The sequence below is a fragment of the Primulina tabacum genome, chromosome 9, assembly GCF_025594145.1.
Source record: "Primulina tabacum isolate GXHZ01 chromosome 9, ASM2559414v2, whole genome shotgun sequence".
In the NCBI taxonomy this organism is placed as follows: Eukaryota; Viridiplantae; Streptophyta; class Magnoliopsida; order Lamiales; family Gesneriaceae; genus Primulina; species Primulina tabacum.
Genome location: NC_134558.1, coordinates 35,641,434 through 35,659,278, shown reverse-complemented (window position 1 = coordinate 35,659,278; position 17,845 = coordinate 35,641,434). Strand labels below are relative to the sequence as shown.

The 17,845-nt window shown below is 35.3% G+C and overlaps 2 protein-coding genes and 1 long non-coding RNA gene across 5 annotated transcripts; 2 read left to right on the top strand and 1 right to left on the bottom strand.

Moving 5' to 3' along the window:
• The first annotated feature begins 234 nt into the window (after nt 1-234).
• LOC142555607 (protein Brevis radix-like 1) lies at nt 235-5,754 on the top strand. Of its 3 annotated transcripts, none has more exons than XM_075666559.1 (7): nt 235-692; nt 792-840; nt 1,710-1,837; nt 4,030-4,430; nt 4,667-4,796; nt 4,892-5,223; nt 5,300-5,753. In XM_075666559.1, exons 3-7 carry the CDS (start codon nt 1,733-1,735, stop codon nt 5,379-5,381), a joined length of 1,050 nt encoding a protein of 349 aa, XP_075522674.1. In that variant the 5' UTR covers nt 235-692; nt 792-840; nt 1,710-1,732; the 3' UTR covers nt 5,382-5,753. The 3 variants fall into 3 exon arrangements, with proteins under 3 accessions (XP_075522674.1, XP_075522675.1, XP_075522676.1); XM_075666560.1 differs by having other exon boundaries at nt 788-840; XM_075666561.1 differs by lacking the exons at nt 235-692; nt 792-840; nt 1,710-1,837 and adding an exon at nt 1,905-3,367 and having other exon boundaries at nt 5,300-5,754.
• A 2,825-nt stretch (nt 5,755-8,579) lies between these two features.
• LOC142555605 (cyclin-dependent kinase F-4-like) lies at nt 8,580-16,710 on the bottom strand. Its single transcript, XM_075666558.1, has 16 exons — nt 16,520-16,710; nt 16,350-16,428; nt 16,159-16,227; nt 15,985-16,074; nt 15,764-15,902; nt 14,793-14,895; nt 14,662-14,714; nt 14,521-14,587; nt 13,737-13,845; nt 10,819-10,884; nt 10,571-10,639; nt 10,391-10,454; nt 10,195-10,311; nt 9,536-9,567; nt 9,327-9,408; nt 8,580-8,988 (listed from the first exon to the last, which is right to left on the bottom strand). The coding sequence occupies exons 1-16, from the start codon at nt 16,525-16,527 to the stop codon at nt 8,786-8,788; spliced, it is 1,350 nt and encodes a 449-aa protein (XP_075522673.1). The 5' UTR covers nt 16,528-16,710; the 3' UTR covers nt 8,580-8,785.
• On the top strand, nt 16,344-16,772 carry LOC142555606 (uncharacterized). The gene is made up of 2 exons (XR_012822442.1): nt 16,344-16,424; nt 16,517-16,772. It is a non-coding gene; the product is annotated as an uncharacterized LOC142555606 (long non-coding RNA).
• The last annotated feature ends 1,073 nt before the right edge of the window (nt 16,773-17,845 follow it).

Genomic DNA, 17,845 nt, shown 5'->3' with positions numbered 1-17,845 from the left:
AGCATAGATTGTCAAGGTGGACCCCAGTTTCCGTAGGATTTCGATTTATGACGGCCCCACCCAAATCATTGCGTCTCCGTGTACAGTCTTCGAAGCACGGGGTACAACCCCCGATGCAGCGTTCGGGGTGTTCCGATTTCCGTTAGATAACGACGGGATTTGACGACGTCACTCCCTTTATAAATACCCAATCACAGTCTCGCACTTCGGTCTCCTCGTCTCCATCCTCGTTTCTCCGTTTCCATTTGCACACCAAAAAAACAAAATAATTTCCACACGTCTATTTGCGATATATATATATGTATCTATTTATGCAGGGAAAAACATTCTCATTTTTCGAGCCAGCTCCGCCGTTGATAGAGCTCTGAAACGGAGGAGCTGTCATGTGTCGTCGGAGAATTGTTTTTGTTCATTGAAGATTCGTTGTAGCTGCATGAAGTACACTACTGGAGAATACAATCGAGAGATTCGATTCGGTCTGATTATTCGCGGGCTAGCTATTACACCCAGCTGTTATTTGATTTTTTTTGAAGTGGGATTACTCTGTTTTTTCCCATCTCCTCCTTCATTTCCCCCCTCCTTCCTCTGCCATGGTAGCATGCTTGTAGCAGCACTACGAGAATATGGCTCTGATTCTTGAAGGGATTTGTTTTTTTCCCAAGTTAGCGTGAAAAGATTTATCTAATCCAAAGGTAAGACTCTCGAAAAGTATATATGAGATATCAGAAAGCTCAAAATTCTTGTTTCGGTTCTGACGTCTTTTACTCGAATTTGCTACCGTGTTTAGCAAGGTAATTGTGAAGAAACAAAGACCGAAATCACACAACAGTGAATAATAAGGTATGTCGATGCTCATTTTGTTCAAAATCTGTGAAAATCTTTCGATTTCTTGAAAATTAAATTTCTGAATTTTTTTTTTGTGTCTCAACAAATTGATTTAATTTCATTGTCTGAAAGAGTTTTGAGGAAGCACTTTCAAAACGGGACAAATTCTGCAACCTATTACAACATTTCAGTATTCATTTATTGAGTCATGTCATCTGATTCCCAGTTGCTTTTGCGACCATCTGGTCCCTCGTATTTAATAGTTTTAAATATTATTGGCTTGGAATTATTCAAGAAAAGGGCAAGTGTGCTTCAATACAAAAGTGAAAGGGATGAGATTATTTTTGAGTGTGATCAAATAAAAATTTGTCAGAAAATTGGACACAAAATATGCTTTTAATTATTCTTTGTGTACATTAAAGGAGGGAACATCAAGAAGCCACTTTGGAACTTTGTGTTCAATTATTGGTCCTTTATGTTTAACATACAACTACTATTAAATTCTCTTCCTAATAGTTTTTTTTATTATATTATTATTACTTTCTATGACAAGTTTTAGGTTGGAGGCCAGATTAACTGAATTTCGGACATGTTTTTCTATAAAATCTTGGAATAAAAATGTCTTATATATCAAAACACTAATTATAGAGAAACAGGAAGAAAAAAAATATTGGAAGGATGATATCTTACTTGCCTTTCATTGTACGATTTAAACTTATTAGTAAATATAGATCTGAGTTGAAATCCAAAAAACAGCAAAGAATTTGAAAAACCTGGGCTTTACTTTTGTGATATTAGTATAGTAAATCATGGGAAACATTCAAATCTTGATGAAGAAATCCACTTGTTTCATTGAAATTTACGTAAATGAATTGGGTTTGCAGGTGGAAATAGAAGAAAAGTTAAAATGCTGACATGTATAACTTGCTCAAAGCAAAGAGATGATGATGATGAGGATGCCCCGCGTGGGACTCCCTCTACCAAAGACGCTGTCAAAAGTCTAACTACACAGGTTCTTCACTTCTACTTCTGCAACCCCCCCACTCCCCCACCAAAATATAGATAGATAAAACATAGCCATTCATTCCCAATCTATTCCATTGGTGAGAAGAGAGTTCCGGAAAATCATGGATCACGATCCAAAAGAGAAGAATTTAGTCCCATAATCCCGTTATATACTAGCAAAATTGGTTGCTTTTTTTTGGTTATGTACGATTTATTAGGCATCTGTTTACTTCTTTTGTCACGACTCCAATCTTGGGGTCCGATAAGAAAAATTTGAGTCTTGAATGTACTGCGCGGGACTGCTGGTACAGGTTTCTGGGTTTTATAGCTAGGCCTTGGAAAATTAAGAAATGTGAGTGATCTCGATAGATGAGAGCTGCAAATGCTATTTGAAACTTGGACACCTCGATGATACCCGACTTGTTAGTTTGTAAATGGTCCAAAACCATACCTGAAAGGATGCCAAACTTTTTTGCGACAAATAACAACAAAAGAATTACTATGCTTGCATAACATAAAGTCACAAAAGCATAGTTAGGAACTCTGAAATCTACACAAAGAGAGAGATTTAAAATAAAGATAGATGATAATCCCAACTGGCTCTCTATTTTCCCCCCGCTGGTTGAAGGTGACTTCTCCAGTCACAGCAAATGGCTTGAAGAAACATGTGGGGGTGTGCGTGCCACAACTGTAGTGGCAAAGAAAATGACTTTAATTGAAGGGGACATTGTCACGCCACTCCTCGGATCATGTGTCCGAAAATCTTGATTGGTCCTATAATTTTTTGGCCCTACACCAAAATTGTTTTCTCTTTTGCAGCTTTCCATGCATTATTTGATCTTCCTTTGATACGAGGAATTCTAGCTTGTAATAATACGATGGATTTTAAATTTGCTTTTCACTTTATCGAATTGACCAGACTTCGTGTTTAACGAAGCACATGAATTGAGCCTGGTTCAAGATCCTTGATCTCTTTTCTTATCACGGGTAACAAGAATGTTAATTTTTTATAACTGGGATTAATTTTGCTTAAAGGGTTCCCGTTTTGCTAGAACTAGAATGTATTCAATACGATAATGATTTCAAGAACGTTGGGTTAAAAAAAATCTCGAGTTAACCGATTTAGAACTTCAGGACAGTCGGTGGTGTAACATAACAGTGTCATCTTGTACTTCATATCTGAAAAGTTATTATATTTGGCACTGATCTTTGGTCTTGAATCAACTACTCACAAATACTATGAGAAACTATGAATAATTTAATCAATTATATATATATATATAATTGATAGATTTGTGGGGATCGTCAGAAAAGACGGGGCCTGAAAATATTTGGAAAAGACTCATCCTTGACGTGGCCCACATTGAATTCCTGCCCTCCAATACGTTAAAATTCTCTCAACTCTTGGATTGAAGAAACAGTTTTTGTAGACTTAGCCGCTTAGGAGTTAGGAGTACTAGCGCAATAAAAAAAGATATATTTTATCAGATCTATCAGTTGCTTTGGACTTCACAGAGTAGCTCTTTAGCCATGTAATGTAAGTGTCAGTATTTTGTGCAGCAAAGCTGTGTGTTTTGTGGGGACTAGCTATTTGTTGTTTAAGTTAAGCTAAATATAAACTGCTATTTGGGCATATTTCTATGTCAAATCTGATGAAGTAAAAGCCATTACTCATTTAATTTCAGGCTGCTATACTGTATAGTTTTCTTGGGGGCCCAGCGGCACAAGGGAACCCATCTTGGTTGTTAAACTATATAACGCAAAAGGGTTGGTTTTAGTATTATGGATTAAAAGTTGCAATTTCTGTCTCCGTACCAAGTATCCTGAGGTTGGCCTGGTCGGCTTTCTTCTGAGAACTCATGTTTCATCGTGAACTTAGCTTTAACCAGCTGATAAAATTTTCAATCTAAATCGTCAAGATTTTATGTACTGACAAGAAACTTTTGGTTCAAAACCCATGTTGAGAAACGAATTCGAAAGTATACAAAAGTTTCACCTCAACTAGAAATATAGCAGGCCAAAAGGTTGACACATCTTCCTTTTTTAATAATCTACATACTTGGAGAAAGCATTTGCTAGAATTATTACACATGACTAGTCCGTTACTCTGTGGTGATCGAGGGAATCAATCTGCATGTCTCTTTGTTTTCTTATTCATTGAGTGGACTACTAAAGCTAAGGAATTTTTTTCACGATCAGATCAAGGATATGGCATTAAAAGTCTCTGGATCATCTTCGAAAGGTAAGCCAGGGCAAACAGATGATAATTTCAAGAGAGGGCCAAGATCTTATCCCGATTTCAATACAATTTCCGAGGGAGTTCCATATTCATATGCCCAACCGGGAAGCTCAAGCTCGACTCCAGCTTGGGATTTTACAAAATCAGGACATCGAGCTAAGCGACCTGATTCAACATTCACGGTATTTGGTGGCGACAGGACAGCAGGTGGACTAGAATCTTTCTCAGCTCATGATGGAGAAATGACGACCGAAAATGATAATGAACCGAAAGAATGGATGGCACAGGTGGAGCCTGGTGTTCAAATCACTTTTGTGTCACTCCCTCGAGGAGGGAATGATCTTAAACGAATCCGTTTCAAGTACGTATATATTTAAAAGATTGTATGATCATGTCAAGTTTTGGAAACAACATATATAGTTATACCTTTTGATATTAGATATGCCACTACGGATGTAACATTCCAAATTGATTCTCGCTTTATAAATTTAAAGTGGACAACATAGTGTCAAATGGGAAGTTGATTTTATTTTTGTTTAGTGAAATTTGATTTGACTTTATAATAATACAAGATCGCGCCTGCTTAACATGTATTAGCCGGGAGATGTTTAACAAATGGCAAGCTCAGAGATGGTGGGGCGAAAACTACGACAGGATAATGGAGTTATACAATGTCCAGAAATTCAATCAGCAAGGTCTCAGCACTCCAGGGAGATCCGAGGATGGAGTAAACTCACGTCACCTTTTCTTGAATTTTTGCTCTTTACTCTTATCATGATATTGTAAATTAATATTTCAACTCTTCACTTGCTTTTATTGCAGAGAGACTCGACGTATTCTAGGCTCGGAACTGCCTTAGAAAGCCCTCGAATGACTCCATCCTTAAACAAAGAGTGGACTCCTAGGTATAATCTCCCAGGCAGCAGCCAATATTACAATCCCGGATCAAGTGCTTACTCGAGTAGTGGCATGAAAAATGAAACGTCTATGGAAGCTTCAAGAATGACAACTTCTTCAAGAGACGAGGCTTCAGTTTCTATTAGCAATGCAAGTGACATAGAATCTGAGTGGATTGAAGAAGATGAGCCTGGTGTGTATATTACTATTAGACAACTTGTTGATGGAACCAGAGAACTTCGACGTGTCAGATTCAGGTAAATAAGTCTTAAAACTCATGAAACTTCAGAGTTGAAGGTTGAAAATGTCTGAATTTTAGTGGTTTTATTGTAGCCGTGAAAAATTTGGAGAGGTGCACGCGAAGCTTTGGTGGGATAGTAACCGCGACAGGATACAAGCTCAATATCTTTGCTAGTCAAATCAGAGGCAAATTTAACAATGGAACAGATACTATCTTAACTTTAGAAGACTCAACTTACAAATGTTGTTTTAAAAAGGCTTTAGGCGGAATTTTCTTTGTAGCTAGTTGCTTCTTTTCAGGTGTTTTATCTGTCTTTGCCGCGGTTTTTTTTTGAGATTTTGTTGAGGCAGTGCCCATTTTTTCCTTCTTTTTTCTTTCTGGTTTAATGGTGCCAATGACAGAAGGCAGGCATTAGATTTCATGGTGTTTTACAATCTTTTTGGAAGGAACAAATTCAGTGATGACTAGCCATGGAATACCACAATTGTTAAGCTTATGAAGTAGAAAATATCTGGAACTTTTTAGTTGTCGACACACATGATCCAACGGTGGATGCTAAATCTCGTCCCACACATACACCACACTATGAAGATGCATAACACTAACAAGAACAATTTCCTTAATATACGAATTAATCAATATTTGTAAAAATGCGAATCACGATTTTTAAAAGTTACGGAATAACAATCCACGATTTCTTGTATTTTGGAAAATTGCTTGTTCTTTACAATTTTGATTATATTTTGTCAAATTTCAGTTTTAATGTGCTATTTTTATTTCATCAATAATTTTAGTTATTTTCCGATACGATGATATTGAAATTACAAAAAATAAAAAATACAGAATTTTGTGAAACTAGCTTGTTGACTGCAATAAATTTCTATTAGCTACTATCATTATTATTATTTATTATTTATTATCTATAGATATTAGTTGCTTTTGATGAAGAAGCCATTGTTTTTCTTACTTCTTATGCGTCTTCCTGTTTTGTGTCTTTGATGTTCAAATTTTGGATAAAATTAAAAAAAACTTAAATCCAAACCGAAATACCCAGGCACTGAATCAAATGAAAAATCATGTTAAAATCGAAGTTTATATAGTTCGGTTTTGGATTATATATATCAAAACCGAACCGACCGAAATTTCATTTGAGTAATTATTTTATTTAGATTATATATTTTATGATATTTAGATAATGAAGAGTCATTTTGAATAATTTTTAGTTGAATGTTGTTTATTTATACTTTATATTTAAAAATTTTATTAAGAAAGATTATCGAATAATATATTATATTTAAAAATATATTTTTATTATTAGTTTAAATAATTGTCAAAATCGAATTAACCAAGCTGAGATAATCAAACTGCTTTGGTGGAAAATTGAACGAAGAAAAACAATTTAGATATTGAATTATATATTTTTAAAATCGAAAAAACCAAAATAACAAATCGAAAACCTAACGGAAGAGATTGATGAACACCCCTACTCATCTGTTCTCGTTTCAATTTCAATATTTCAAAATTTCATGTCAGAATTCATGGCAGGAGGCCCAGTGCACTGTCTATGTTTTGTTACAATATTTGAAGAAAAAAATTGGAAAAGGCTGATTTTTTCTACAATGTCCAACCTAAAGTTAAGAATTAAAATTAAAATTTATTTGGTTTTGTTTGATGTATAAATGTGATAAATTATTCTTCAATGATTTGCAAACGATGATTTCGAATTACATTGCATTTTATGTTGGATTTGGTCTCTTTTCTTTCTATCCCGAAAATTTCTAACATGTAGTAGTGATAGATTTCGTATGTTGTTTATGTTATAAGCGAGAAATTTACTTTATATTCGATTTGTTTAGGTTATTCGATCAAATTCTAGATGAATTATGTTTTAGTTGTTTTGTTTTTCAGATTTTTGTCCCGCCTTTGATTTTCCAAGGGAGTTCTAATCAAGAGAGTTTGTGCAAACCTGGAATTGTATTTTCCTTGGATTTGCACTAGAATGCAATATTAGCTATTATGGATAATAAATCTTGATGATTATGGATTATAAAATCATGAAAAACTGAGTGATAAAAAGGATGAATTATAGTAAACTTGTGTATATTTTTATTTTTACGTTTAAGTATAAATTCTTAAACCTAAAAAGAGTCAGTCAAATTTGAACATTTGACACTCTTTTATAAATAAAATAGACATTTAAAATTAAAAAAGTCTGGAAAATTCACTGCAAGATTTTATAAATATACTCTGCCAATTTTCAGCAATCCAAGTTGGAGTGTCATTTCCTTGGCTCAATTTTTGTTTGGGAAAATGTTTTACCGGTTGTCGAAGGAAGAGTCCGTCGAAACTGTTGTTGGGGAAGAAAGGAGCAGAGTAAGACAATGAAATAGAACTTTTTCGTAAGTAGCTCAATCCAGAGAAAAAGGGAGATTGGTGTATTGAAGCTGAATTCTACAAAGCACAATGTTTATCTGATATATTTGATCATTTGAGGATCATTCATGTACGTTAGAATTTATTATAATTTTTTTTTTTGTAATTGTGAGAATGAGTCCTGCACAAATTGATTGTAATTATAGACAATAAGTTTCGGTTGGCAAAAAAGTGGAAATCTTTCTCGAAACAAAAGGAGGAAAGCAACATTCGAACTTCCATAAACAATTTGTTGTGTGAAACTTCTTTCTGTTTTCCATACTCTGTTGATTCTTTTATTAATATCTATTTGGTTCAACTTTGATCACAAGTGTATTTTCGCACGTATATTTTACCTTACTAACTTTTATCTTTACCGAGTTTGAGATAAATCAATCACATTTTGTTAACCCAAGTCAATCAAGCCGGAAATTTGATAATGTTTATTTATTCCCTCTAAACACTCGATCGATCCTAACACGTTGTAATCTCCGGTGCAAAATAGTTCACTTACATGTCTTCATCAACATGCATGGTTTTTCCATTGGAAGACCAAAAACTTTTTCCACTAATTATTTTTTATGTCAGATTTTAAATAATTATAATTCGAAATTGTAATTATTATAAGTTGATCTTTACTATAAAATTCCATCTATTAATAAACTTAATTTGAATATTATTATTAGAGGTAATGAATATTCTTATGTCTGGGTGAATATACATCTGCAAAAATTACGATGATGCATAGTACACCCGCGTTCGTTATTCATAGTTCATTATTCACGTCAACAAACTTGTATTATGCTAGTAATAATAAACGACTCACAAATTAACCTGTCCCTGTTTGGATCAAATTCGTTCATCATGTTTAGATTAAAATGCTTCGACTTGGGGAATAACAAAACAGAGAATTGACCAAGACAAACCCAAATTACACGAGGAGTCAAATGTCCTAGAAGATTCTAAGCAACACCCAAACTTTTTATTACCAACCAAACATTTCCACAAATGTCGTATCAAAACATAACATCAAACCCACAACCTAACAGAACAAAAATGATAACGAGTACCGAATCAACTTTAAAGGGTACACATGGTTCTAGGTCAGAAACACGGGATAGCATCAACACGAATGGGCAATCAGCGCGATAGCATCACAGTTTTATTCAACCCGCCATTTTCCTATTGTAAGGTCGTCTTGGAAGCACCTGAGTTGGTCCAAGCAATAATTCTGATGGCCCATGCCAACCTCCAGCCTTCATAGGTGGAGGCACATATGGCTTCACAAGTGATCTACCAGAGCCCACGCCCATGTTTGCCAACTTCTCAGTAGTATCAGAAATTGCACGAGTCTTTCCCCTGTTACCAGCTGCATTTACACAAATAGAAAGAATCCCAGCCGAAGTTAAATGGATATTCTTATGCAAGATTTATTTTTTCATTAGCAAAGACAAGAATCTCAATAAAAAATTCCAGCTTCAATTAGCACAGTATCTATATCGTCCAAATATATGATATGATTATTAACCAGACTAGGCGGTTCCCATGTGGAAAATATTTATTTAATCGACCCTGATGGAACGTTCCATAGCAAAGAAAAGCCGCTATGTGGAGGCCAAAAATTTCAATATAAAATATTGTCAAGAAGAAATGGAGCACGGCTCAAAATGTTCACCTCAAACTGAAGAAAATGATGTTACTACTTACATGGGCCATTCAAGCCAGGGGGTTGATACCTTGGCTGTTGCTTCACATAGTTCTTCAGAATCTTGTCATTTTTAACCATATCCTGTATCACAGGTAGGACAAACATCAGAACATTTATTAACCAAAAAATATCTAAAAAATCATACAAATTATACAACACAATGTACCACTCATCAAATTAGCTCAAGCAAAATCACATTCCAACTTACCTGAGTGTTCATATCCAACTTCCTTTGCACATCTGATGTAAAGAAATAGAAGAAGTTACTAATGCATTCTTACAGATCATGCCACCCAAAAAACATGAGCATACATACAATAAATAATTATTTTTGTCAGTGTAAAACCCAGTACTAAGAAAGATGAAGGCAAAAGCAAACACAAAGGATACTCCCCCACCCTGCCTCAATAGTATCATATATAGCTTCCACAACAGTAATTATTATCCAACACAGGTATAGATATATTAATCATCCTGAAAAGAACTCAAAACCCATTAACTGATGCTTCCCACAACGGAAAATTTGGAGATTGACTCCCTTAAAATATATCTTAAAAAATATGACCTGATGCATATGTTATGGCTTGGGCAAGGTCGTGAATTTAAAAAATTGTTGTTTGCAGCTTAGATTTTAAACCATCCCTCACACAACTCAATGAACAGCAATTTAGGCCTGCCCTTCCCAGCCCCATCTCTCTTTTTATTTAATTTCTTTTTCAATCTCAATATAATATATTGTTTAAAATTTATCTTAATCATATGATGCTAATCATCTGTCTTTCTCATTTACGTTCTACATAAGAGCACAACCTGCACAACTCTTGATTCAAATCAACAATAATTACAATTTTATTAAAAACATAATACCTGCACCCAAAGATGCCTGGGATTTGGCAGTGTAAAAACTGTTGCTGGGCTTTGGGCTTGATAAAGTAGCTGCATGTCTCCTTCCACATTTTTGCTCCAAAACTCCTCCTGTTCCCACTGCAACAACTCAAATCTTAACACCAATTCCCCTAATATTTATCAAAGATAGAAGAGAGTATGGCAACCAAAGACTAACCAGAAGGAGGTGTTCTTGCAATGGTAGCTTTAGCACGCAATGACGGTGGAACACAAAAGCAACTCTGAACATTGTAAAAACAATTCTTATCATTTGAGAACACTTAACCATGTCGTGTGTACAACCAATCATATCAGATAGCCAAATTTAAAAAAACTTAAAATTATTAGAGTTTGATACCTGAAAGAAGGGGTGTTGAAGAGCCTCCAAGGCGGTTGGCCTCTTGCAAGGATCCCATGAACAAAGTGACTACAGTTGGCAAAAACACGAGACATAATTCAAAAGTTTAACGGCAGAAAAAAATTTATTCCAAGAAAAAACAGGTTTCACAAATAAGCGTTCATCATTAGAACAATTCGGGTATGTGAAGTTCACGAAAATATCAGGGAGGGATGGATGGAGGAAATGAAGATAACATAATTTCTTACCGTGATAAGATTGATAACATCCTCGCCAACACCTGGTATCAACGCAGCGAGATGGACCCCAGCAACCTGCCATGTAACTATATTAGTGTACTGAAGTAGTCTTCGGGACTAATCAACAAACTATTGTCCCAACAAATAAAATAGCAAAACATGAAATGAAAAATGTTTGAACATAAATATTCTGGTAGAAAAGTGTCAAAAATCATAGAATAATTTCATTGTATTATTTTCCAATAGCTACGTGGTATTTATACAACATACTAAACTATTAAAAATGGAAACCCTTCTTAATCGTATTAATCCCCTGACTTAAGAAAACCAAATATGCACCTAAATCAATCTAAGACACATACTATCAATTAAAATTTTACAAGATATTATTTATACAATCTTCCAACACAAACACAATATCTTCAGTTTTTAACAGTCCCCCTCAAACTAGGAAGAAGACATCTTCCGTTCCCATCTTGGAAACAATCATTTGCAATACTGTACTCTGAAGTCCTTTTGTAAGCACATCGGCAATTTGGCCATTTGAAGGAACAAATGGAGTACAAATCAATCCACTATCTAGCTTCTCCTTTATGAAGTGTCTATCCACTTCAATGAACTTTGTTATGCCATGTTGAACCGGATTATGAGCAATATTTATAACAGATTTGTTGTCACAAAACAATATTATCAGCCTTTCCCATTAAATTTTCAAGTCCAAAATTATCTTGATCCATAAAAGTTCACATTTTCCCAATGTAATGCTCTAAACTTGGCCTCAGAACTCGATCGAGTCACAACATCATGCTTCTTGATTCTCCACGTCACTAGATTGCTTCCTAGAGAAGTACAATGTCCTGAAGTTGGCCTCTATCAACAAGAGAACCTACATAATCAGCGTCAATATATGCCTCGAGGCTTAATCCAGTGTTTTTCTTGAATAAAATGCATTTGCCTGTGTTCGCTTTTAGGTAATGCAGTACCCTCTAGACTGCATGTCGGTATACTTCACTGGGATCATGCACAAATTGACTTATAATCCGGTCTGGAATGAGCAAGACAGATAAGCTTACCAACCAGACTTTGATACATCTCTTTGTCGACCACGGGTCCATCATTGTCATCACCAAGTTTATGGGTAGCATAAATTGGTGTAAGGGCTGGTTTGCAAGCTAACATTCCAGTTTCAATCAGTAGATCCGTCACATACTTCTGTCTTGAGATAAGAGACTTACCTGAATGGGCTAAAGAACAAGTACCGTTGTTTTTCTCTTCATTCCCAAGGAGTTTTCGAAGTCTCTCAACCTCTTCCTTGCTGAGTTCATTTAGTTTTGGGTCACCTTCTTGGCTTGGCTGGTTAACAGTAAAATTGGCTTGGTTTATGTTTCTGGTATGTCCCCAACGTTGATTCCAGTCCTTGTTTTTGTCATGTAATTTCCAACACTTGTCCTTAATGTGTCCAGTCTTTCTACAATAAGTGCACCACAAATCTTTCTTACTCTTTCGGCCTTCATTTTGATATTTATGCCCTTCCATACTCCTTAATCAGAAGTTCTAGAACCTTCGTGACCATCACCAACCCCTCTGAATTTTGAGGCTCAAGCATCACACTTCTCCTTCGTGACCATCACCAACCCCTCTGAATTTTGAGGCTCAAGCATCATACTTCTACGAATTTCTTCCGCCTGAATCAAAGATATTGTTTCTTCCAAAGATGGTATCTCATCTTTTCCTAGAATTTGGACCCTTACTCGATCGAATTTTGGGTTCAATCCAGCTAAGAAATCATAAACTATGTCCTTCTCAAATAATTGTTTTAGAGTTGATGCATCTTCTGGACAGTTCATCACAATGATCCGATAGTGATCAATTTCCTGCCAAAGATTTTGAAGTTCATTGGCATACCGATCGCACCTTTATTTCGATTTCATAGACATGGGTAATATCACGAGCCTTCGAATAAGTTCTTTTGATTGACTCCAAATGGTCTTTGCAGATGTCAAAAACATGACAGTGTCACTAATCCTTGGATCCATCGACCTCCACAGCCACGACATGACCATAGAATCAGCTTCGTCCCATGCATCGAAGCCTTCTTCTCCTGGTTTGGGTCCAGTTCCAAGAAGGTGACTAATTCTCAATTTCCCTTCAAATAAGTCTGCATAAATTAGGACCATTTCAAGTAATTCTTTCCATCCAATCAATAGTTCGTCCGATATTTGATAAGTCGCCAATCGTTGGATCGAGATTTACATCTTCGATCTGGCAGATTGCTTCAGTAACCACAGTTTTTCTTAAAGCTTCAGAATCAAACATGACTAAGGAATGAAGAGAACGATGGAGTTGTTGGGTAGGGAAAAAAACGTGAATTTAGAAAGGAAAAAAACCGGCTCTGATATCATGTAAAAAATCAGAGAATAACTTCATTATATTATTTTCCAATAGCTACGTGGTATTTATATAACATACTAAACTATTAAAAATGGAAACCCTAAATCTTAATCATAGCAATCCCTTGACTTAAGGAAACCAAATATACACATATATCAATCTAAGATGCATAATATCAATTACAGATTTACAAGATATTATTTATACAATCTTCCAACATAGTCACAATATCTTCAGTTTTTAACAAAAAGTTTTTAAAATAGTAAAGCACACAAATCAAATGTTCACAAGCGCAATTTCTCTAGAAGCAGTTTGTTTAATTTGCCATATAAATGAAGTGTTATGAGGTAAGGCTTTACTTATTTTTTCGATATTTTTAATTTTATCCTCATGGTAGAAAATTAGATTTAAAAATAAAAAATATTGTCTGAAATATCTTAAACCAATGTAGACAGAAAATAATGTCCTTGATGGAGAACAAATTAATGCTTCTGACACTACAGTTATCTGCATCCGGTGAAAAATGTAACACTCACTAGTGGGAACTGGTAACTTATGGCATTAGCAAGTTCAATCCCCTCAGACCATTCATTAATGGTTGGGCTGCCTATCACAGAGCATATTTTGTAAATTTCATCTGCCTCACTGCACCATAAAATAAGAGAACGTTAAAGCAGGTCAGACTTGTCATATGAGAAACAGGTAACATGCTTGAAAGAGATGAAACTTTAGGAAATTATACAAGTCAATGGCGATGGAAACTACTCGGAAGCTGTGAAAAGAAAGGAAGAAATAAATCTTTAAAGGGAGTAAGGAAAACTATAAAAATTCTCAACGGTAAGAGAGCACCAAATGCTAGTTTAAACTAAAAATCATTCAGTCCAATATTTTATTAAATTGCGGCAAGACTACATTCTAATCTCAAAATATTGATAGGAGGATATCCCGTTCTCCATTTGTGCTTTTATTTTTATGTATGGGCTGAAAACAAATTTCACAATAGGTGTGCTTTTCCCTTTTAAAAATAGGTAGGAGTATAAGAGTACTTGGCAAGACAAGCTGACAAGGTGATGAAAAAGCTAGTAACACAAGCAATTTGTACCTAGACTACAAGACTTGTTACCCAAAAAGTAAGCTCAAGGAGGGAGAATTTTCCAAGTCTATATATACAATTCTCAAGAATTCCAATCGATGTGGGACATTTAACAAGACTCAATAAAAGTGACATCTGAGAGGCAGACATCAGTTGCGACAATACACCCATCTAATCATATCAAATTCTAGAAAAGAATAAATAAGAGGGCCTCTAAAGAAGGAAACCTTGAGCCTGGAAATAGAGGACGGAGTGTGCATAATTCAGCCATTACAGCACCCATTGCCCACATGTCTAGAACAAAGAAGAGAAAATCTTAATATCTCATGGGAAAACTTCAAGGAAATTTTTTTATCACATATACTTACCAACCGGAGGTCCATAAGTTGGTGACTGAAGCAGAACTTCAGGAGCTCGGTACCTGCATATTACAAGTTACAGATACCTAAACGAATGCTAGAATAGAAATAAACAGGAAGGAAGAGAAATAGCTACCCACCAACGTGTCGAGACATATTCAGTGAACGGAGGTTGAGAATTGATCTCACGAGCAAGACCAAAATCGGCAATTTTTATGACATCCTTTGATACTAGCAAGTTCTCTGATATGAGCATTAACCAACAACAGCAAATAAAAATAATAGGAAAACCACATCTAAAAAATACACAGCACGTTGATCAAGCAAATTCAGGATTGGGTATATAAAAGTGAGCTGGTTCGCAAGCTTTTTAATCTAACTAAAAATATTATTCAATTAGCATTCAAAATTATTGCACTCTACATGAACTCGAATATGTTCGACTATGTGTTCAAACTGAATCTGAGCCTGAACTATTTGTTTTGACATTCTCATGAGTCCCAATATTTTATAAACACCCTCCAAATGCATGTGCTCAAACCTGAATTCGAGTCTTTGTTTGATTAAAGCTCGATAATTAAGTGCAACCAAATGAGTCAAGCTCAAATTCAAACTTCAAGCAAGTATAAAATAATTCAATTTCTAACTATGGGCAGGTTAAAGAATTTTGAGCTCAACCTCAACATGAAAAATTAGTAATATTTGACTTGATTCAATTCATTTGGATTCCATTCTAGATGATAACAAATAGACTTTTTCCAACACTCACATTCCAGTTTGTAAATGGCTTGAGGATCCACAAACAAGTATACCTATTCTGCATAATGCATAAAAAGAAATATTTATCGCACAACTAACCAAGTAGAATTGAACCAAATTTTATACTTGATGAGTTATCGTAAATAAATTCATTAAAGAATTCATAATCAAACTGGAAAAATGTAAAACCAAGTGAACTGAGAATCAAAACGGTAGGCATGGACCAAGCCCACAAGGTTGAAACACAGGTATTATCATGATAAGCTCCAATCTCCAAACTATCCAAATAAATTGCTGGATATCACAGGCAAGTAGGTTTCAGTCATGTTGCAGGCAATAGGTGAGTCCTAACCTGGCTTGAGGTCTCGATGAAAGTATCCTCGTTGGTGCATATACGCGAGACCTTGAAATACTTGGAAGCACCAGTTTTTCACCTCGGTTTCTGAAAACAGCTTTTCTCTGTCTTTCATAAGCTGGTATAAATTGCATTCCTGAAAAGGTAAACACATTATGAGCATCCATATGTAGTACGAGACTGGTAAGACAGACAGGAAAAACAACGAGAGTGTGTACCATGTACTCAAAAACAAAGTACAAGATATCATTTTCCCTAATTACTTCCTTGAGCTTTACAATGTTTGAGTGGCTCATTTTCCTCAGTGACTGACAAAAAAGAAACTTGTCATTTATCTCAGACATAAAAGGTGAGCTTAAGAAAACCAACCAAAAATGCAAAACTCTTGTCACCTTGACTTCTCTCAGGCTTATACATTCTTCCCATGAGTAATATTTCTTCTTCATTTTTTTAATTGCGACCTATGCATGAATTAGTTGGAAAAATTTTATTTTAAAAATCTCATACATTCAACTTTGAGTGCAGGAATAAATTCAAATCAGAATGCGCCCAACATCAAAGGTCAAAACTAACATAAACCTACCACTTCACCAGACTGCTTGCTTAAAGCTCGCCATACAGTTCCAAATGTACCACTACCAACTTCCCTAATGATCTTGTATCTGCATGGGAAAATATTTACAGCTGAAAACAATAATAAACAAAGTAATAATACATGGAAAAAAAAAGATTCAGGTTTACAGCACGCAGCACCTTTCCATTTTTGTAGTTCGGCTTCTTGTGGCACTGTTACTTGGAGAACAATGAGTAGACAACAAAAATCATTAAATCTTATAGATTCACTAGATTACTTAACACAACAACTAGAAAGGCCTGGCTGATTCAGCAATCTCCGTCATCAACTTTTTAGCTGCACTCCACTGTGAGTAGACCAAAAGGAGTACGATGGACAGGCTTCATAGCCTTATTCAGGAAATGTACCATATCAAAGATTTGAATGAGTAGATGAGACCGGAAAGGCAGTGAATATAAGGAACTGCATACCATCTTGATACTAGTTAAAACTAAATGCTTGCATCAGGTCCTACCCAATAAATGTAGTCATTGTCTCGAGACACAAAAGTCTACCACAGTAGCCGATGTAAAAATATTGAACTTGGTGCAAACATTTGGCCAACAAAACCTTGCCCCATTCAACAGGTCATCTTTGAGAGAGAGAAAATCAGAGTTCTGATAGAATAATACTTGGCACAATTACAGAGCAACAAGACAGATAATGCTTAATCACACAAAAATCTGCCTTTCCAAACCCTTGCAGAATTCGACCCTGGTATAAACAAAGATAAAAATTAATCTCGAGTACATGATCATCATCCTATATGCTAAAATGACTAGGAAATACCTCAGAAACTGGTGATTAAAGGATCTCAGATGCATGTTGCTCTAACAGCTATAGGATTGTTCAAGAAGAATGACAAAAGAATGGGAATCAACAGTATAAATAGTGTCCAGAACACAAACAGTGCAAGCAACACCTCGTAGAACTGCTCTGATGTTCTGACATTTATTTTATTTTAGAAGAAATGCATGTTCGGTTTCCTGTGCTGCTCATTTAAGAAAAGATGTCCACTAAGTGCAATTAAAGAACGAAATGAGAAGCAATGCTCTGAGGACAAAAACCCGCCATTCAAAAATTTCCTGGAATGACAAAACTCGGTGCTGGTAGCAATTTGACCAGAGGCTAACGTGCTCCATGTCCTAGATAATTTTAATTGGTTCAAATTAAAATCTAGCACAACCTGAAAGCATAAAGAAACAAACTAAGTTAGCTACTTGGAAACTTATATGCAGTTAAAATAGATTCAGGCATACAGTGTGCATGGGGATAAAGTACACATACAACAACATGGCATTTTTCAATAAAAAGATCGACAAATTATTTATCTACTGCTCATTTCCAGATAATAATAAGATCACCACCTGGAAGTAGAACATAAAGATCCTGATTCTAGAAGCAAACTTAAAAGAAATCCGAAGAAATTATTTACATTGAATGTAAATGAAAAAAATTGAAGTAAT